The sequence below is a fragment of the Trichosurus vulpecula genome, chromosome 1, assembly GCF_011100635.1.
Source record: "Trichosurus vulpecula isolate mTriVul1 chromosome 1, mTriVul1.pri, whole genome shotgun sequence".
NCBI lineage: Eukaryota > Metazoa > Chordata > Mammalia > Diprotodontia > Phalangeridae > Trichosurus > Trichosurus vulpecula.
Genome location: NC_050573.1, coordinates 263,430,890 through 263,453,642, shown reverse-complemented (window position 1 = coordinate 263,453,642; position 22,753 = coordinate 263,430,890). Strand labels below are relative to the sequence as shown.

The 22,753-nt window shown below is 35.8% G+C and overlaps 1 protein-coding gene across 1 annotated transcript in view; it reads right to left on the bottom strand.

Annotated features, from left to right (window-relative positions):
- The window catches only part of LOC118836753 (gamma-1-syntrophin-like), a 197,704-nt gene that overhangs the window by 142,620 nt on the left and 32,331 nt on the right, over positions 1 to 22,753 (bottom strand). The window contains exon 4 of the mRNA XM_036743949.1: positions 9,822 to 9,878. Coding sequence (XP_036599844.1) covers positions 9,822 to 9,878 — 57 coding nt within the window. The remainder of the gene's footprint in view (positions 1 to 9,821; positions 9,879 to 22,753) is intronic.

The following is a 22,753-nucleotide window of genomic DNA, read 5'->3' as shown; positions in this document are numbered from 1 at the left end:
CTTTTGGAATATAGTTTATTTATTTATAAATTGGAGACTGCATATAAAGGTGAGGTTTTTTTTTTGTAATTTGTTAGAGAATTTGCATGCATTCAGTGAAAAAGTTTAGCAATTGTGCAACCCCCACACATCCACAAAAATCTGTACTATAAGGTGATAATGCTAAAATCTTGTAGCCCATAGGAAAATATCACAAAATTGCCAAAATTATTGCCTCGCACAGAAAAAGGGGATATATCAAGTTTTTTTTAAATGCTAGAATGGATATTTGACAATTATTCAAATTGAATTTTTTACTGAAAATTTGTTGGTTCCTCTAGTGGTCGTTTTATCATCCATAAGTGGACAATGTATCATGGTTAGAGCAGTAAAAAAAAAGTTAATCTTTATAGACTATTTAAATATGGTATATAGGGCTTTTAGGTGGCACAGTAGACAAAGTATCAGCCCTGGAGTCAGGATGACTTTAGTCCAAATCCATCCTCAGACAATTACTAGCTCTGTGATCCTAGGCAAGTCACTTGACCCTGTTTGCCTGAGCTCCTCATCTGTAAAATGAGCTAGAGAAGGAAACAGCAAACTGCTCCAGACTCTCTGCCAAGAAAACCCCAAAAGGGGTCATGAAGAGTCAGACATGACTGAAAAACAACTAAACCATAACAACAGCAACAATAATATATGGTATATTTTGCAACACCCTCAGTATCTTTTTTTGTCATTTCACCTCCATCACAATTAGTAGAGGAGGGCCACAGAGGAAAGTGGCTACTTTGGGATTTTGTTTTCATTTCTTCATTAAGTGATATTTTATCAAATGGAAGCCTGCTGGTATTGAGTCTTTCCATTCTGGAACAACAGGGACAAGAATTGCCCAGGAAAAGCAGTTATGGATGAGTTGAGATTTGCATTGTTGGAGGAAATACTGTTTACATGTAGGATCAGAGTTACTGAAGTATCATAGTGTGAACTTGACTGTACTTTGTATCTGAATGGCTCAAATAAGTGCTTTATTCCTCCATACAACACACTCATCATTGAGAGCTGAGAACAGGGATTATGAATATAGTTGTAGTAGTATATTCAATATTTTAAGAAAATACTTCTACCTAAATTATATTTGGTTTTATTTTAATATTGCACAAAATTTTAAAATCTTAAAACAAAATCAATTAATATAGATTTACAGATATATGAAATCCAAACAATTCTATTCCCATTTCCTGATTTTACACACTCCTTTCTCTATCTCTGATTGTGTCTTTTATTGTCTCCATCTCTCTGTGTTTGTCCCTCTGTCACTCTCTTGGTCTCCTCTCTGTCTCTGTCTCCATCTCTGTCTGTCTGTCTGTCTGTCTGTCTCTGTCTCTCTCTGTCTCTTCTGTCTGTCTGTCTGTCTCTCTCTCTCTCTCTCACACACACACACATACACACACACACACAGAGCCAACTGAGCTATCTACTTGGTACACTGAATTTTTTTTTCTTGCAATGATCAAGTAAACAAATGTTAGTATCTTGGGACTTGAATTTGAAATCCTGTCATCTTAGAGAGTCACAATCATTGCAAAGAACTCTTAATTGGATATTTTAGAGAATGAAAGAAAGTAATAAAGGGAAAGGAAGGAAAGTAGCTAATTTTGATGACTTGAAAGAGGAGTGGTAAATGTAGTTTAAAGTCCCCCTATGTCCTTTGCCATTTAAAAAACACTTTAGGTCTAATGATAAAATATTTTTTTCATTTTTACCTGTCTTCATTTATACCCTACCAAATTTCATTACTTGTATAAAAAGTTATGGGTATATTTTCTTTTTTGTCAATTACATTTCCAAATATATACCCCCCTTCCCTCTCCAGAGAGTCATCTCTTACAATGAAAAATTTAAAAGAAAGAAAAACTAAAGTAAGTCAGGAAAACTAAGCATCATATTAACAGTTACTGATAGTCTATGCATTCTTCCACACTCATACTCATGAACCTTTTGAAAGAAATAAGGCATGACAAGATGCAGTGTGGCATGGTAGAAACTAGAGGTTGAGGACCCCAGTTCATATCCCACTTCTGGCACTTAAACCTGTGTGATCTTGAAAAATTCATTCTACTTCCTTGGGGCCCAGTTTCCTCCTCTGCAAAATGAAGGAGTTGGAGTAGGTAACATATTAAGTACTTTTTGGCCCTAGATCTGTGATCTAGGTCAATAATCTCATTGCTTCTTTGGAGCCAGGCTTACCTACCTATTTTTTTAAGAACTCAGAATATTAAGTACATTTTGGCTTCTCTTGATGAATGTGGTTATGGGAAAAGATATCTGTGATTCTTTAAATAATTTAATAATAATTTAAATAATTTTGGAAATATTAAACTTATTTTTGAAAGATGAAGGAAAATGTAATCTATATTTTAATAGTGGGAAAATCTGGATTATATATGAATGTTGTGACTCTTTTCCCAAATACTTTTAAACAATCCCACAATCTTCCCTTTTACATCATTTTACTTCCACAAATAAAAAATTCAGTCTTTTATTAATAATATTTGCTGACAGACCCTCTAAGAAATGACAATTGTAATTAGTTAGCTAGTGAGAGTGAGAAGAAAAAAAAAGAAAGAAAAATCATATTTTAGATGTTGATTCAGATTGCTTGAAGCAGTAATAAATGTCTCCAAGTAAAAAAATAAAAGCTAATATGACTTTAAGATTAGAATACTTTAAAAAGTAAAAGTACTTTAATCACAGATGCCTGCACGTTTGGACTTACAGAAAAATACTCATACCAGTGAAGTATTGCATGAAGGTTATTTATGTGGAGTCCATAGCAACAAGGTAGAGAAGGACCAAATTCATGCCATGTTAAGAATAGCTAAAGGAACTCTCTAGCTTGAGAGTCAGAACACTGGGCAAGAGAATGAATCAACAGCTAGCGTTGATGATTTGACAGATTGTCATATGGAAAATGTCCTGTTGGCTGCTACGTGACACAGTGAACAGAGTTCAGAATCTGGAATTAAGAAGACTCATCTCCCTAGGTTCAAATGTGGGCTCAGATATTAGCTGTGTGACCCTGGGCAAGTCACTTAACTCTGTTTGAGTTTCCTTATCTGCAAAATGACCTGGAGAAGGAAATGGCAAAGTACACCAGTATTTCTGCCAAGAAAACCCCAAATGGGGTCACGAAGAGTCAGACATGATTGAAAAGACTAAATGGTAACAATGACATATGAAAAAGACATGTTCCTTTTGACACTAGAAGATACAGCTAGCAACAGTGTGAAGATGCTGAAAAGTGGCCCATTTATGGTTGGCATAAGGAAGAACTTTTTTACAATTAGAGCTCTAAAACTGTAATGGTCTTCTTGGGAAGATGGTGGGGCTCCTTTTACTTGATGACATTAAACAAGGACTGCATAGACATGTCAAGTATGTTTTGACATTCGACCTTTTGCATATATGGGTTGGACTAAAAGACCTCTGATGCCACTTCTGACGTTAAAAGTCCCAGAATTCCCAAGTGATTGTATCAGAGGGCAAGCTGGCCTATTTCTTGCTCCTCATTGCCACTTGCAGAATTTTCCTCTATCATCACAAAGCAATCCCTGCTTTGAGGGTTCTCTCTTTATGAATTTAATACCCAATCCATACTTGGTAGCTCTTTTCCACTAGCCCCCAAAACATTCTCCTTCCTTTCTCAATAAGTTCAGTGCTTATTTTTTATTCTCCATCCCTACTCTAACTCCTGGTTTTATGTAAGGGACTTCAAAATATATGTTGATGTCCCTTCAAACGTCCTCACCAATCCACTACTCAACTCTTAAGACCTATTCTATTCCACCTCAATAACACACAGTGATGATTATACCTGTCACCCAAAAATGTTTTAGTCTCATGATTATGAATTATTCCTCCCAAATCAATTCTTTGTTCTCATTTTGATCTCCAATCTATTCACCACTCAGTACTTTCCAGGCCATTACCTATGTTTTGACTACAATCTCTTTTCTTTCCCTATCTCAGCACCTAATTTAACTTTGTCTTACCCTCTATTCTTGGATCTCTTATTCCTCTTTTCAATAAATGCTCACATCTTGCCAAAACCTAATCCTGGATTGCTCCTAATCTTCTGCCATCTGCCACCTCTGCTCCTAGTCATGTGCTGTTGAATGGCCTGAAAGAAGTCATGCAACTATCCTAGCTATACCATAAATGCTTGTTATCTAATCAAATAGGACCACGGTCTCCACTATAAATAATTCCTTTTTTACTTCCCTAGTGAATTCCATATCTCCCTCACTATAACAACTGTTCCAAGCTGCTCCATATACTTCAGATCTCTTATACCATCTCTCCCCAAGTCTCCCAACTGAGAATTTTCCCAAGGAAATAGAAACCATTCAGGATGAAGTCCCTCTTCTCTTCTTTGCTTCATATCACAATCACTTCACATCATTCTCCAATATCTCTTCCTTTACTCTGGTTTCCGGGGGAAAGTTGCCCTTTGTTTTTTTTAACATGGTCTGCCCCTCTACATTTACCCTTGAACACATCCTTCCCATATTGTCAGCCACATTGGTTATTCCATCATCACCTTCTCAACTCTTCAATCTCTCTCCATCTAGTCACGTCTTGCTGCTGAGAAACATACCGAATTATCCCTCATCCTTACAAAAAACCTTTACTAAATCCTAATACCCTCATTGGCTGTTATGATTTATCTCTCCTCCTTTTCTCAGCCAAATTCCTTGAAAAGAGTTGTCTACTCTCTTTGATCTATGGCTTGTCTCTCACCCTTTTCTAAGACCTCTGCTTTATTTGACTTCCAATCTCATAATTCAACTCAACTGCTCTTTTCATAATTACCAATATCATTAATTGCCTTTTCTCAATTATCATCTTTCTTCATCTTTCATCTGCATTTGACACTGTTCACCATCCTTGTTTCCTGAATACTCTTTCTTCCCTGGGTTTTCATGACAATGCTTTCTCTTGGCTCTTTTCTCTGAACAACCCTTCTGAGTTTCCTTTGATTTATTATCATCTAATTCATGTCCACAAACTGCTGGTGCACCTCCAAACTTTGTCATGGCTCTCTTCTTTTTACATTCTTTATTATCTTGCTCAATGACCTTATCAGCTAACATGGGTTCAATTATTACTTCCATTTGAATGATTTTCCTATCTATACATACAGACCTAGTCTTCTGAACTCAAAACCTATATTACCATTTCAAACTGGATTTTGTGTAGACATCTCAAACAACACTGTCAAAACAAAACGAATTTTCTTTCCCCATAAACCTACAACTTTCCCAAACTTCTCTATTAATACTGACAGTGCCAATATACTCCAAGTCACATGGGCTCACAACCTCTATATTGTCTTCAATTCCTCACTTATAATTGACCCCAGAGACCCAAGTCATTGCCAAACTTAGTCATTTTTAGCTCCCCAACATTTTTAGCACACACACTATTTTCCCTATCTATTACTCTAGTTTAGGCCCTTTTTACCTCTAATCTCCATTATTGAGAACTGTTTCTAATGAGTTTCCCTGCCTCTGATCTCTCCCCCTACACAGATGACAAAATGAGTTTTTCTGAAAAATAAGCCCTCCTCTTTGCTACTCAATACAAACTACTGGCTTCTTGATACATGTAGGGTCAAATATACATCCCTCTATTCAGTCTTTATTGTCTTTATAACCTGTCTTTATCCTATCTTTCCTTTTCTCTTATGTATTACTCTCCTTAATGCTTGTGATCCTATGACTGGAGAATGTCCCTGAAAGTTAGCTAACTCATCCTGAGATTAAAAGTTTAGTAGTATAGTATGGCTCAGTGTAACATATAAGTACACTGACATATTCAGGTGACATATTCATATGAAAGAAATTTAATATGCTTGTCATGCATGTTAACCAAGACATTTTTAAAAATATGTTTAAGTTCTGCCCTTGAGTTTTTTTTAATATTCAGATTAAATGATTGTTAAAAATGAAACAATAATGTCCCTCCCCATAGCATGCCACAATCTGGCCACATTTTCAGGTAAATAATTATCATTTCTCTTGGTCAAAGAAATAGCTCTTATTGATGGCTTCTGTTTTTAAAATGCTGATTTGTATGCAAAATCTTAACCAACTATCAAAAAATATGAAAGTTATAAGGTTATTTTGAAACCCTAAATTAGGCAAAGAAATGGGTTTTAAAAAATAATCACTTCTTTCCCCCCAAAATAATACTCTAATGTTTTCAATTTCTTTATTGAGAATCATACTATCATACCCGCTTTGAAGAAAATATCTTATGTTTGACTTGAAGTCAGGAAAATGTGAGCTTGTCTCCTTTATCTGATAATATTTAAATTTATGACCTTTTGAAATCCTTATTTTCCTGTGAAATGTCCTTCCTTATCCGTAAAATGGGACTAATAAAAATCTATTGAAACTACTTTATAGGGTTGCCGTAAGGCTCAAATTAGATAATATACACAAGATGTCCTTCAAATCTAAAAGCACTCTATAAAGTTTAATAATAATAATAATACTAAAAGCATGTTAATGTGGAAAGAACACTACCCCTAGACTTGAAGGACATGAGTCCTGATCTCACCCATTACTTTTATTACCTGTGTGACTTTGACAAATCACTCAGCATCCTCAGACCTGTTTTTCCTCAGCTACAAAATGAGGGAATTGGACTAGGTGGCCTTTGAAGTCCCTTCCATCGCCAAATCTACAAAGTTTGTATTACACACACACTTCAGGCTTGAGATGGTACGTAGAAGGAGACAGAACTCCTAACTGCTTAAGATAATACTGAGTATGACACTGCATATTTAATGAATAAGGGTGATACATGGAGAACACACTAATGTTGATGAAGACAATGACAGAGGTGGTCAAGAGAAGCAAGCATGGACTTTTGAATAGTTACTGGAAACCTCCAAGTTGCAGACATTTAGGAGAAGTCTCTTGCCTCCCTACCCCCAACTACACACACACACACACACACACACACACACACACACACACACACACAAACACACATATCTTAAATTACAGTGCTTATAACCACAGAAATTGTTGAAAGCGGAACCTGCCCCCCCCCTTTAGTAGAGTCACTTCCTCCCTTCTTGGTCAAGATGAAGTGTTTTATCTTGCTCTTAGCCAAAGATCTCCTTTGCTAGGGTATATTCTTTGGTGTATTTTAATCTATATTCTCATCATGAATGTCCCAGCCTTTTCATTTTCATCTGGCCATTTTCTGTGTAAGTCCGTTATCTACAACATGATATTAGACTAATTGTACACATAATTCCTCCACCATATAATGTGAAAGAGGGGTGGTGTAAAGTACTTTCTCACAAGCTATATTTCCTAATACATATGGTAGGATGAATCAGCATGATCTTGATATGTGTGGCCAATTGATTTTAAAAAATACAGAATTACATACACTACAAGTTATTGAAGCTTGAGATATGTATTGACACAAGAAGTGCAATTGGATGGTGTGTGTGTGTGTGTGTGTGTGTGAGAGAGAGAGAGAGAGAGAGAGAGAGAGAGAGAGAGAGAGAGAAAGAGAGAGAGAGAGAGAGAGAGAGAGAGAGAGAGAGAGAGAGCAAGAAGAAGAACAAGAAGAAGGAGAAGGAGGAAGAAGAACAGAAGAAGAAATGGGAGAGGGAGAGAGACAAGTTTTATCAGTTATATACTGAATGTGAGGATACTGATTTTATAACAAAAATCTACAGAGAGAGGTTGGAGGAGGAGGAGGAAGGGGAGAAGATGAAATGGGAGGGGCAGAGAGACAAATTTTATAGGTTATATAGTGAATGTGAAGATGTTTTTACAATATAAATCTACAGAGAGGTCAGACTCTCAATACTTGAGACAAATACCATTTCCCATTAGATTTGCACATCTGATTATATATCATATAACTTGAATACTTTTTAAACTTAATCTTTAAAAATACTGAACTATAAAAACTGTGCTGTTAAAATGTTTAGTACATTTAAAAATTTTTTAAATTAAATTTAATAAATTTTTAAATTAAAAAATGCCTTGGTTTACTTCCACATTGTTTTATTTAAGGCCCAGTTCTTTACAACAATAAAGTTATTCTGAGATTCTATGGGACCTGTGTTAAAGGCACTTTAAATTGAAAAAAAAGATAGAATAACATTCCCAAATGGTGTGTATATTATGATAGCTTAACTAGGTAAAGTGGGAAGAATGCCAGGGCACATACAATTACTCTTCCAAAATAAGTCAATCATTCCCACAGAATTTTATATGGTGACTCAAACTCAAGTGGTATATTCTTTTCATATACTATTTAAATGCCTCCTCAACCTTCTTAAATGGATTTGAGCATATCAGAGCAATTAAAATACATATCCTTGCTGCATAAAAAGGACGTTCTTGTGTTTAGCTTGAAAGAAAATCTGAGCAGAATGTAATTATTTATTTCTCATGAATAGAAGACATCTGTTATGTCAAAAAAGAAAGTCAAAGCACCAAGTCAAATAAAAAAAAATAATTCCACCCAGCAATTTTCTTATCATGGGCAACACAAGGTAACTACACATTAATCTTCTTTCTGAGTCACTTTTATAAGGTCAGTTAAAATCACATATTCACCCAAATAGTAGTTTCATTTTGCATTCATACCTTGAATCTCTTTTTTTTATTCCTTGAGATATATCCTTAGTTTTTTACCCATTGCTATCATAATCTGAAGATGACTAGGCTGAGAAGATGGGAAATTAATTCCTTTTTGTGTATATCTAAAAAGTTGAAATCAGGTATGATTGTTAGTGTTTTCTGTCTCCTCAGATTCATTGTGCACATATTTACCTTTTTAGACACTACATGCCACAAAGAGAATGTAAATTGCCTGAAGATAGGAGTTGTTTACTGTTTAACCTTTATATCCCCAGCACAAAACATAAAGGTGCTAGACTTTCAATAGGATAGGGACTAAAGAAATGTTTTCTTTCCTTCCTTCCTTCCCTCCTTCCTTCCTTGGACACAAAGTACCTGATTTTGTTCTCTTTAATACAATATTAATATAAGGCTACTACCTGTCAAATTTTTTTCCAAAGAAAAGGGGGATAATAAACTACATTGATGGTTATATCTTTTCTAAATGAATATCAGAAAAACAATAGCACCTTCAGTTTTATTAATGAATGAAAATGAATGAATAAATGAGGGTCATCTGATCAAATGTCATAATATTTATAAAGCCCTTAGTGTAATGCCTAGCACGTAGGAGGTACTATACAAATGAAAGTCACTTCCCTCCCCATTCCCTTCCCCTTCTCTTCATATTCATCAGAGAACTGTTACCAAACTCTGACTCTCCTATGCCTTTGCCTCTGTAAGATTAAATTTTAATAAATTTTAAACCCATAGTGAGAAAAGTACCAAATACAATTTCACTTCCATATCTTAATGAATATAGACCTTTTTGGAGATGCCCACCCCTTGTTTTACCCACTGATAGATACAATCTTTGGTATTTTCATTGACTACAAAGTGATATATAAAATGCTCTGGGATTTAGAGCAGGAAACAAAGATGGAATCCCATGCCAGATGCAGGTACAAATCCCAACTATTTTTTTTCTCAACTCAGTAAAAAGAGATGTTTTATCTGATATTTTGGAATGTCCAGCCCAATTTGACCCCTAAGCCAAATAGGAGGGGGAGCTTCATAACCCTCTCATCTGCTTTCTTCTTTATTCACAAAAATAAAATGCATGATAAGGCAGGCACTATAGCATGGCCTATGCGATGATAGACTGAAATGACATGCTACCTTTATGCTTAATCCAAATCCTCCTACAGTTTGTCTTCTAATGGTCACCGTTCTTTCCTGAAAGAGAGGGTTTTTTTTAAAGTGGTTAGTAGATTCTAATACTGTACTTACATTCACATTTCTATTCTCTCTCTTGGTTATTTGATCATAATAAAATCATAGTTTAGATTCTTGCAAATAAAAAGATTAATTTTTAAAGTTAAAATGAAGCTAATAAGCTAAATCTTAAATTACTGAAAAATGATTAAATTGTTTTGTACTTTATAGTGAAGGAAAAATTAAGCTTTGTTCAAACCATTTATGCTCATGTTTCAAAATCTAAAGCTTCTCAAGCCTTCTCATTATGTCATGTTATTGCATTTCCATGATAAACAAGGCTAAGAGGCTCATTTTTTGCTTATAATCAGCTATTGATTATCCAACAATAAAGACTACTTATCATCAAAGGGTACCCTATCTACCACTATTTGATAAAATTTCAACTTTGGATGGTAAAGATGAGCCAGTAAGGAGTCAAGTCCAGAGGTAGAAGTAGTTGAGGAAAATGTTTATATACTTCCAAATGCATTTCTGTATTGTACGTATTGTAGCTATAAGATGTTAGAAACAGGGGAATTTTAGGCACAACTTCAGCATTTTAAATAGTAAAAACTGAAATCCAATGATGTTAAGTGACTTACTTAATGTCAATTACCTGTAGTACGGGCAATATAATTTCTTATTGAAAAAATAGTAATGAACCTCTAATTCTATTTTAAACCTAAATAAAAATGATTTTTGAATGTATTTTTAATTCTATAGCCATTTTTATTCTTCAAAAGGCAAGCAAGCATTAACTGTATACTTGAATTTATATCATCACAGGTAATGTGTGGTCCCAAATACATATGAACATACTTCTACCTACATATCCCAGCTCTTTTAAACAAACTGTATAATAGAAACCTTAAAGATAAGTTGTCAGGAGTTTCCTAACTTTCTGACATTCTGAATTATTGAGTTACTATAGCTATAAAGAGAACATGTGGAATTGAAATCTTCCATCTCAAGGCAACCTGAAGCCTCTTCATCTGTTCATCCTTGATCTCCCAAGTGAACTTTCTTCTTTGATAAGTATTTTCAGGTTAGTTCTAGATGTTACATAGACTTAAGCATTTTCTTCTATTTCAGCAAGAATTTTTTTCCCCTCTCATTGTAGCCCTGGTTCTACAAGCACTTTCAGAACAGATGACATTTCAAGAGACAGACTAAGAAAAAGTAAAAACAGACTTTTGTTTTCAGTAGCTCATGAGCACAGGCTAATTATTCATTATATTTTGGCAAATCTGCAGGTTTTCTTAAACATGAGCTAAGCTACTTAGTTTCCATTTTTAAAAAAATGAATAAGGTCTTAAGGACAAGGTTATCATATTTGAAAGTAAAGTTTCTTAAACCTCACATAATCTATACTCAAACTATGACTATTTTTACATAAAATTTCATTTCTCCTTGGCATAAGACACAAAAGATAAACAGAGGTAGATTTTTATCACAATTAATTTGTTAAATAGAAAACATTCAGCAACAAATATATCTGACCTTTTAGAAACTATCCTACTAAATAAAAGCCTAAAAATGACTTCTTTATTTTTACAATCATTGTTCTATCATGCCTTGTTTAATAAATTCATCTTAAGCCCATCTTTGTAAATACAGGAAGAGGGGAGTTATTTAAAAATTAATTCAAAAAGATTAAGAAATAAGATGAATATTTTCTTTAAATTATAAATAATTTAGCACACTGCCATGTAGTTCTTTAACTAAACTGTGATTTTCAACTCAGTCTGTCTGTAAGTATGGTTGTGGGTGTAGATTTTTTTTCTAAAACTCCATGTATATATAGTATATCTAGCCATGCCTCAAACAGAACATAATTAGATAGATATATAAGTGTATACGCATATATGTACATATACATATACATACACACACATAGTCCAGTCCAATTTTAAAGTGATTAAATATTTATTATGAAGTACCATTACATTTAGTAAGTTAGACATGAATTCAAGGCAGATAAGGCACAGAAAGCCTTTAAAGAAATAACCTTTAATTTCTTCTGATCATGAATGCATGAAGAATTATACATGAGACACAGTACAATCTATATCCAACAGAAATATAAACAGAAAATGAGGTGGATCAGTTATGATGTGTTAATGTGGGATAACCACCAGACTGGTCATGTATTGCTCTGGTTCCTATATTAGTTGTTCAGTCCACAAGGCTTTCTTTATCTAGCATTTATCATGTTCCTACAATATGTCAAGTGCTGAAAATACAAAGAAAGGCAAAAAAATAGTCTCTGCTCTTAAGGAGCTTATTTTTTGAATGAAGAAGATAATATGTAAATAACTAGGCACATACAAGAAATATACAGATAATATGGAAGAGAAGGCCCTAGGAGCTAAGGTAGATCAGGAAAAGATTTCTTGAAGGTTTTATCTGGACAAGCCTTAAAAGGAGCCAGGGAAACTAAAAGTTGAGATGGAAGGAGCAGAGAATACTAAGAATGGGAGATAGCTAGAGGAAAGGAACAGAGATGAAGTGTCACGATCAAGGAACCCTAAGTAGGACAGTGTAGCTGAAAATTAGAGTATATGGAAGGGAGAAAAGAGTAAGAAGACTAGAAAGTTAGGAAGAGAACAGGTTATGAAGAACTTAAAATGCAAAAGAGATAAGTTTATATTTAATTCTTCAGAAAATAGGGAATGACTGGAGGTCATTGAGCAAAGGAGGGACAGACCTACTCTCTAGACAAAATAATTTTGGCAGCTACTTGGGTGATGGCTTGAAGTAGGGACACTTGAAATAGGGTGACTCTTTAGAAGGCTATTTTAACAGCTCAGATCGGGGAACAGCTCTGTGAGCAGAGAGAAAGGAAAACGTATGGGAGATGTTTTAGAGGTAATAAAAGGTGAGTGAGAGTGAATTGTTCAGGATGACACCAAAGGTTGGGACCCCAACTGGGTGACTGGGATGATGGTACCATCAGCAATAGGATAAGGAAGCTCAGAAGAGGGAAATGTGTGGAGAGTAAGATCATAAATTCCATTAAAGGAAATCCAGTCTGTCCAATTGGCAATTATAGTTGCAGGACTGAACTTAGGGAAAAAAGACTAGGGCTTACTATATGGAACTGGGAACTGAATAGAGATGACAATTGAAGCCATTGAGCTAACAAGATCAAGTGAGATAATATTGAGGGGAAAAAGGAGAGAGTTCAGAACAAAGCCTTGGGGGCCCACCCGAGGGTAGTAGGCATGATATGCATGAAGAACCAGCAAAGAAGATTAAAAAGTGGCCAGATACTCTAGAGGGAAACTGAGAGACAGCACTATCTCTCACACTCTCTCTCTCTCACACACACGCACATGTGCACGCATGCACACATAAGTAGAAAGGAAAGAATATATAGGAGAAAAATTATTGACCATACCAAATATTTCTAAGAGTTTAAGGAGGATGAGGATTGGGAAAATATCATTACATTGGAAATTAATTAAGTCATCATTAAAAACTATGGAGAGGGTAGTTTCTGTTGGCTGATGAGATCAGAAGCCAGACTGCAAAGAGTTTAGAAAATAGTAAGGGGAGAAAAAGCAGGAGCACTAATTATAGATGGCTTCCTGAAGGAACTAAGCCATAAAGGAGAATCAAAATACAAGATAATATTCCAAGCCCTTTGATCTCTTAATGTAGAAGCTGCTAGATCTTGAATTATTCTGATTGTGTTTCCACAATACTCAAATCGTTTCTTTCTGGCTGTTTGCAGTATATTCTCCTTGATCTGGGAGGTGTGGAATTTGGTGACAATATTCCTAGGAGATTTCTTTTTGGGATCTATTCGAGGATGTGATTGGTGGATTCTTTCAATTTCTATTTTGCCCTGTGGTTCTAGAAAATCTGGGCAGTTCTCCATGATAATTTCTTGAAAGATGATATCTAGGCTCTTTTTTTTATCATGGCTTTCAGGTAGTCCAATAATTTTTAAATTAGCTCTCCTGGATCTATTTTCCAGGTCAATGGTTTTTCAAATGAGGTATTTCACATTGTCTTCCATTTTTTCATTCCTTTGGCTCTGTTTTATAATATCTTGATTTCTCATAAAGTCACTAGCTTCCACTTGCTCAATCTAATTTTTAAAGTAGTATTTTCTTCAGTGTTCTTTTGGACCTTCTTTTCCTTTTGGCTAATTCTGCCTTTCAATGCATTCTTCTCCTCATTGGCTTTTTGGAGCTCTTTTGCCATTTGAGTTAGTCTATTTTTAAGGTGTTGTTTTCTTCAGTATATTTTTCAGTATTTTTTTGGGTCTCCTTTAGCAAGTCATTGATTTGTTTTTCATGGTTTTCTCGCATCCTTCTCATTTCTCTTCCCAATTTTTCCTCTACTTCTCTAAATTGCTTTTCCAAATCCTTTTTGAGCTCTTCCATGGCCTGAGACCAAGAATCACCTACCCAGCAAAACTGAGTATCATGCTCCAAGGCAAAATATGGATTTTCAATAAAATAGAGGACTTTCAAGCTTTCTCAGTGAAAAGACCAGAGCTGAAGAGAAAATTTGACTTTCAAACATAAGAATCAAGAGAAGCATGAAAAGGTAATCAGGAAAAAGAACAAGAAAGAGAAATTGCAAGGGAGTTACTAAAGTTGAACTGTTTTGTTTACATTCCTACATGGAAAGATGATGTGTATGATTCATGAGACCTCAGTATTAGGGTAGCTGAAGGGAATATGCATATATATATATATATACATATATATATATATGTATATGTGAGTGTGTATGTTTGTATATATGTACTTGTATATATATATATATATATATATATATATATATATATATAGAGAGAGAGAGAGAGAGAGAGAGAGAGAGAGAAAGAGAGAGAGAGAGAGAGAGAGAGGGAGGGCACAGGGTGAGTTGAAGATGAAGGGAAGATATCTAAAAGAAATAAAATCAAATTAAGGGATGAGAGAGGAATATATTGAGAGAGGGAGATAGGGAGAGATAGAATGGGGTAAATTATCTTGCATAAAAGTGGCAAGAAAAAGCAGTCCTGTAGGAAGAGAAGAGAAGGCAGGGGAGGGGGAATGAGTGAATCTTGCTCTCATCAGATTTGGCCCGAAGAGGGAATACCATACATACTCAATTGGGTATCTTACCCCACAGGAAAGAAGGAGGAAGAAGATAAAAAAGGAGGAATGATAGAAGGGAGGGCAGATGGGGGTGGAGGTAACAAAAAAAACAAACACTTTCGAAAAGGGACAGGGTCAAGGGAGAAAATTCAGTAAAGGCGAATAGGTTAGGAAGAAGCAAAATATAGTTAGTCTTTCACAACATGAGTATTGTGGAAGGGTTATACATAAGGATACCCATGTGGCCCATGTTGAATTGCTTGACTTCTTAGGGAGGGTGGGTGGGAAGAGAAGAGGGGAGAGAATTTGGAACTCAAAGTTTTAAAAACAGATGTTCAAAAACAAAAAAAAGTTTTTGCATGCAACTAGAAAATAAGATACACAGGCAATGGGGCATAGAAATTTTTCTTGCCCTACAAGAAAAGAAGGGAAAAGGGGATGGAAGGGGAGTGGGGTGACAGAAGGGAGGGCTGACTGGGGAACAGGGCAAACAGAATATATGCCATCTTGGAGTGGGGGGAGGGTAGAAATGGAGAGAAAATTTGTAGTTCAAACTCTTCTGAAAATCAATGCTGAAAACTAAATATATTAAATAATTAAAAAAGCTGAAAAAAAAAAGAACAAGAAACCACAAAATAAAAATACAAGATAATAGTTAGGGGATGGTAGGATAAAGTTAGCCTTATGTTTGGTTTTGAAACCTTAAAGATGGGGAAGCATGCTTGGAATTTTACATAGGAGGGAAAATGCCCACAAATAAAGACTGAAAATAAAGGAGAATAGAGATGAAAGTTGATGGGGGAAATCTGAAGGGTATGGGGATCAAGGGCATTTATAGAGAGCTTGGCTTTGGCAAGGAAATTAGTCATTACTTCATCTGAGAATGAAGAAAGAGATGGTAGGGTGAGACATCCGAGTGATGTGAGATGAATTTGGGGAAAGGAGAATTGAAGGTTACTATGGTAGGCTTGAGGAGAGACAAGAAAGTTTGGGACAGGAGAGTGGGCTAGTGAATCGATCAGGGAAGAACATAATTTTAGAGTAGGGTTAAATTTGATCACAAAGAGGTAGAAACAGGGGAAAGAGGAGAATGCAATTGAATGCAGGGGTGATGGAAATGCTGAGGAAGAACTAGTAGAGGGAATGGACATGTAACAACCACTAGACTAGTTTTTCTTTTCCTTGCAGGAAAATATTATGTCTCTGTTGCTGGGTTCATTCACTGTTGGCCTGGGTCTAATAGCTTGCTCCTCAGTGCTGGCTTCTTACTAGACTCAGCCACTGCAATCACTGGCAGACTGCTATAAACTCTAATTGCTGAACTTCTGATGGCTCTGCAAATCTTTCAAAGGTCAGAAGGTAATAACCTGGTCCATTCCATCTCTACAAACTCATTCACCCATCATAAGAAAAGGGATGAAAGAAACAGGTGCCATGCTCTTACAATCAAATGACAGCTTAGTTAGGGAGATAAAGCAGTTATAATCCTTGCTACTGTCCCTCTCCCACCTGAAGGCACTCAATAGCTTTGTTTATAGCTGGGGGGGGGGGCGGTGATGCAAAGAGGGTTAAAGGAGGAGCATATTAAATCTTTTGAATGAAAAATCAGTTGCAGTTGCAGTTCCACCAACAATCCTTTAAGCTCCAAATCCAACTATAAAACTCCTTGTCACTTCACAGCACTACAGTTACTCATTGCTCAGTATATATCTATATCTATATCTATATCTATATCTATATCTATATCTATCTATCTATATACATATATGATTAAAACTAAAAGGAATTGTGTGTGCTCCACATAACACATCAGAAAGGGTATGTGTTTGCATGCTTTCAGACTGGGCCTTCATTGTCTAGTCCCTCACTATATATGGACCTGTAAATGCTGATTTTTTAGGAGTTTAAAGTGATTTAATAAAGAAAACAGGTTTTCCTACATAGTATATATTCATTCTCTTAATCAACAAATATTAATTGAGATCTTAAGAGTTACAAAGCACTATGCTCAGCATTGTAAGGGATATTAAAAATGTAAGACATAGCCCTGGCATTGACAAAATTTATATCCAATAAATTCTTATGTAATTATGATTCTATTCAATGAAAATTCAGTTCCATTTTTCTATTGAATCCAAACGAGATTTTCATTGGTCTAGAGAACACTAGGTAAACAAACTCTAGCAATAAAAATATGAAACTTACAGTCTTTGAGAGCTGCCTGGAGTATTAAGATGTGCCCAGTGTCACAAACCTAGTGGGTACCAAATGTGGGACTTGAGCCCATGTCTTCTTGACACCAATTTATCTCTCTACACATTATACAATGATACTTCAACAATTCCTATAAACTATAGAAAGAAGTACCCTAAGTAAGAGAGAGAAACTAGTTTAGTGCCTGGTGAGCTAAATGGTCATCTTTATTCTCTTGAAACTGGCAGGAACTCTTCTCTCAGAAAAATTCCTCATTCACTAATAGCTACTGTTGGGCTGCATGAACTATTTTCTTAACTCTTATTCTGTGGATAATAAATAAATGATTGCTTAAAATAGAACCAAGCCCAGTGGTGCAGTCAGCTCAGGCAGAGAGCATCAGCAGTATCAAGATGAAGTTTTCAATCTGTCAGAGAAAAATGCATCTTAATTAGCCAATGTCATCACCCAAATTACCTAGAACATCTTGCATAGCAATAATTAGCATTGAACACATCTTGGTCAGTTAGTTTTGTTCCACAGATGATTTTGTGCTGGCACACTGATTTCCTTGGATGGCAGCCGGTAAGCATACCAGGGTTATCAGAGATCTTTTTTCAATGCTCATTCTCATTTCCTACAATCCTAGCTCCAAAATTTCAGGGCAGAGAACATTTAGAACATGTTCCAAATATAAAAATATAAAAGAGCTGATGCAGATTGTCTGGTAAAGACTACAGAGAGTCAGCAAAAACTGTTGAGACTCTCAGAAAAAGAACTTATTTCAATATAAAAAAAAGCAAATAGAACTACTCCAATTCATGCTCTACAGCTTCAAGACATATATAAAGCATGGATTTAAATCAGATCATACTTGCTGATCTATAAACATTAAAAAAAATCCTTCCCATTGAACACAATCACTTTTTTAAACAATTATGAAATATAAAATAAATCATAAATACTTCCTTTAAGATCAATTCTTCTCTACCGATCCCAAACAAATTATGTCAATGTCCCAAATTCTGCTTTGTATTTCATATTGATTTCTTTGTGTTTAGTGAGTATATGTTCATGTTAGCTCACTGAAGGACCAAGGTATGTCTCTAACCCCTTTATACTCACTTCTCCTCATTCCTTTTTGCTTTCCAAGAAGAAAGGAAAAAATGGGGTTGCCAACATTATCTATGTTGCCCAACTCATCATTCAGCCTATGCCTGGGAGCAGGATTGGAATTGTGTTTAGTTAACACATGTAGGATACTGCAAGGACTGTTGCCTGGTAACAATGCACATAGTATTTTGGTAAACCAAGGTCTAGTGTCTATCTATACTGTAATGTTTCATCACAATTTCAAGCTAAGGGTACAAAGCACATGTGTGCATGTATGTGTGTGTGTGTGTGTGTGTGTGTGTGTGTGTATGTATTCACACACACATGAATGAGGGAATTTTTCTATAATACTTTTTAACCTTTTAGAATGAGAAGGTTTAAATTCAAGAGGACTAATAGCCTGTAATATTGCTTTGGATCGATCATAACATCCCAGAATGCTATAAACAACACTGGAGATCTAGGTCACATCTTAGTTTACTCATCCCTAAAATGGGACTTGTTGACTTTCTTATAAGACTGTTGTGAAGATGAAATGAGATATCTATTTGGAAAGACTTTGCAAACTGTAAAATACCTTTATGAATGTCAAATACCTAAATGAACTATCATATCTGTGTTCTTATTCCTCAAAATTAAAATATTTATTGTCTTTAATCACACTTATGGTTTTGCTTGGTACTATGCAAATAGTATTACATTCCAGACCACATTCTTTTCCTTTAGAAGGGTATGATTTCTAATAGTCATCACTGATGCACAAGAGACATTACAGGTATAAAATATGCATAAGATAGCTTATCAATCTATATTTAATCTATATTTCATTAATCAGTTTCCTTAGATACATGATACTCATAATCTTCAGTATATCCCTAGGCTCCTTAACTCTAATACTATATTAGGAGCACTTCAATTGTAAGCAATTATCATGAAAAATCCTTTGCATTCACAATACATTCCTGATGAAGTATCACTTCCTAATCTTAACAGAAAATAAATTATTAATGTACTTCACATTTCTCAGGTATAAAAATCACTAAAGAATTTCTGTCTCTGATGCTATGTACACATAGTGAAAAGAGACAGAAATGAGCAATTAACCAGGCTATTTATTCTTTCGTTCAACAAACTTTTATTTGAATGCCATATCTTTTTCAGGCAATGGGGTAGTCAGTGTTAAGCTGCTCTGATACTTAAAAGCTGTGTGATTTGGGGGCAAATCATTTCATCTCTTGGACTAAGTGTTATCATCTATAAAAGAGGTTGGAGTAGATGACCTCTGACTTCCCCTTGAAGCTCTAAAGCTGTGAGTCTTGTTCCTATGCACACTAACCTCCTTGTATGGACAGGCAACGTTCTAAAGAATAGCCACATTAAAAAAATGTTCTCAATCACTGATGATTAAAGAAATACACATTAAAGTAACTTTAAGATTCCTTTTTATATCATTGACAGGTAACAAAAAATGAGAATGACACATATTGGAGGGACAGTTACCTTCCCCTCCATACCTGCTGAAACTGAGATCCTTCATTGTTTGTAAATTGTGGCTCTGCCTAGCTGCCCCTGCAACAAACTATGATAGAAATTTGCCTACAAAACATTGTTTCCAAGCATTTTTAACACAGTTCGATAGTACCATTCAGGTATTTCTTTTTTTAAAAAGTTATTATTTTTAGCTTAAGAAACAGTAAGCTCAAATGAGTGACGTAATGGCCCTGAAATGAATTGTAAGTGACTTATAAATAAACCCATCCTAGTAATAGAAAGACAATTCAGCTTTCACATGTGTTCTAGTCAAGGCATATCTTGTCAGTACCAGCTGATGTTCATTAGTGAACCAATACTGTGTGGGCAGAACAGGCTTGAAATATAGACAGCCCCCAGCATTCCAGGAGCAAATGAAGCATTGTGTACAAATCTCATATAGCCCATGCCAGTGCTGCTGAATCACCAGGTTTGCTTGGCCTTCACTAGGTTAATTGATTAATGCTTTAGGTCTGATTCTTTTTCATCACTTTTCACCAGTGTTCCTTTCCCCTGCTGTTATGATTTGATTCTTGTTAAACAGCTAGGAATTAGACCGCTCAGTGCTTCTCCCCTCCCACCAAGCCATAGCCCACAGTAGCAATCAGAATTTGCCAGGTCCCTACACCCCATATCTTACAGAAATTGTACCCCACAAAGTTTCTGTGATAGTGCTACTATTTGCCAGGGTTCCCCCATTCTGCTGCAGCATGGAATAAGCTAGTAATAGAAGAATCCCTGAGTCATAGGTTCATCATAAGGAACCAATCCGCTATTAGAGGTTCTCCTTCCTGTCACCAGTGGATGTAAAGAAGAGTCACTGACTGAAGATGTTGGTCCACTGCACTTGTGTCCATCAACTTGCTGCTTCAACTAGAGTATCCATTATGAAAGCCAGAATAATCATTGTAGCAACACCTACTGGGCTATGCAGGGTGGCTGCCTTGATAAAGAGTGGAAAGAAAGGTGATTTAGTAGCACCTTGTATTCTTGGGAATCTTGTCAATCAGAACAAGCAGAGACTTATTTTCTCTCCAGTTACTCAATTGATTTCTGTGTATGGCCAGTTTTCATCTAATTAAATAATAGTTCACAGTTCTAAAACACTTTTCTTACGTGATTTCCTTAAAAAAAACTCCTGCTATCATCCATTATATAAATAAGAAAAATGGCTTAAAAAGAATACCAGAATTACAAAATTTCAGAGCCAGAAGGGATCTCAATGGCTGCCTCATACAACTTCTGCCTGAAAAATATTTCCTTCTGTCAATAAATAGGTAAAACAGCATGCATTTAAATAGTACTTTATGGTCTGCAAAAATACTTCATATATACAGACCATCCCCAAAGTCTTAGCAGAATTTCAATTGATAGCTTAAAATTGCACTAAGATTTTTAGGACACCCTATATTATATCATTTGAACCTCATAATATTCCTTTGAGTTTAAATGCTATTATTATCTTCATTCTACAGATGGGGAAACTGGATCTGAAAGAGGTTAAGTGACTTTTCCAGAATCATAAAAGAGTCGAAGTTCAATCAATGTCCTTTTTACAAGGCAGCCAACTTTCATAGCAGCCTTCACCTTGATAATAAATTACCACCTATAGAAAAATTTCTCATTTTATAGACTATTCATGTCTACTAGAAGTCAAATATACTTTGGAGTTTATGTATGGGTATCTCCCTATCAGATCTTTACTGCTAGAATCACTCACATGGAGAGCCATGGTGGAAGAGGTAAAAAGTTTCTGATCATTTGAATTTGATGTTACTCAGCAGCTATTCCTCAAAACTCGCACTGTCTAAAACACCCTACTTTTCTGGCAAGAAACCCAGATTCCAAGACTATCTCAGTAAGGTAATCACCTGTTGTTGCAATAACTCAAGGTGGGGGTGCTATATCAATTTTCCTTCTTCAGTTAAAAAGCAGATCATGATATCTCACTGACTAGAAAAGTTATATTTCCCTTACCTCAACAAAATATTGGAGTTCAGGAGCATTGTCCCAGTACTATATAATGGAAAGAACATAGATGTTAGAGTAAGATGACCTGGGTTTGGATCCAAGCTCTGCCTATGGAATCTTGGAAAAGATCTTTCATCTCTCTCTGTATTTCTCATATGTAAGATGAAGAGGTTGGACTCAATGATCTCTATGATCCCATCTTTGAGGTCACACAGATGTCTACTTTGGTCCCATGCTTCAATTGCAGAAACTGTATCATTACCTAGATTCCTGATATCCTTTAAGCTGGAAAAGTCCATTGTCCTGACTCTTCTGTACTTAGCAGCATTTACAATAGGACCTGGCACAGAGGATGCAACTAATAAATGCTCATTGACTCACTGACTCGCTTGCTGCTGAATGGTCAAGAAAGCTGTGCGGCAGGATATGCATAATCTCTCTTGCATTATCTTTCTTTGACAAGAACACAGGCCCTTTCTGCCAAGCTCTGTTCCGTCCTATGGAAAGGCAAATGTGGAAGAAGAAGGAGGAGGAGGAGGAGGAGGCGGAGGAGGAGGAGGCGGAGGCGGCGGAGGAGGAGGCGGAAGAGGAGGAAGAGGAGGAGAAGGAGGAGGAGGAGAACAACAGGGAAAGACAAAAGAAAAAGGAAGAAAATAAAAGAAAGGGGAGATAACAGCAACCAGCATTAAGCTTTCTTGTATAGTTTAGCATAGAGCAGAAAAGAGGCTTTACATCCTCTTGAGTCTTAACCAATCATGCATAGGGTACCACAGTCTTTGAACCCCTTAAAAGGCCCTCCCCCTCTCAAGTCTAGCAAACTGATCATAAAATTAATCAAGGGACTCCACGAATCCCCTGATCAACCCACTTTATTCTCTATCACACACTTCATATTATCTATCTATACATGTCATACATATTATGTATGCATGTATATATGTATACTTATGC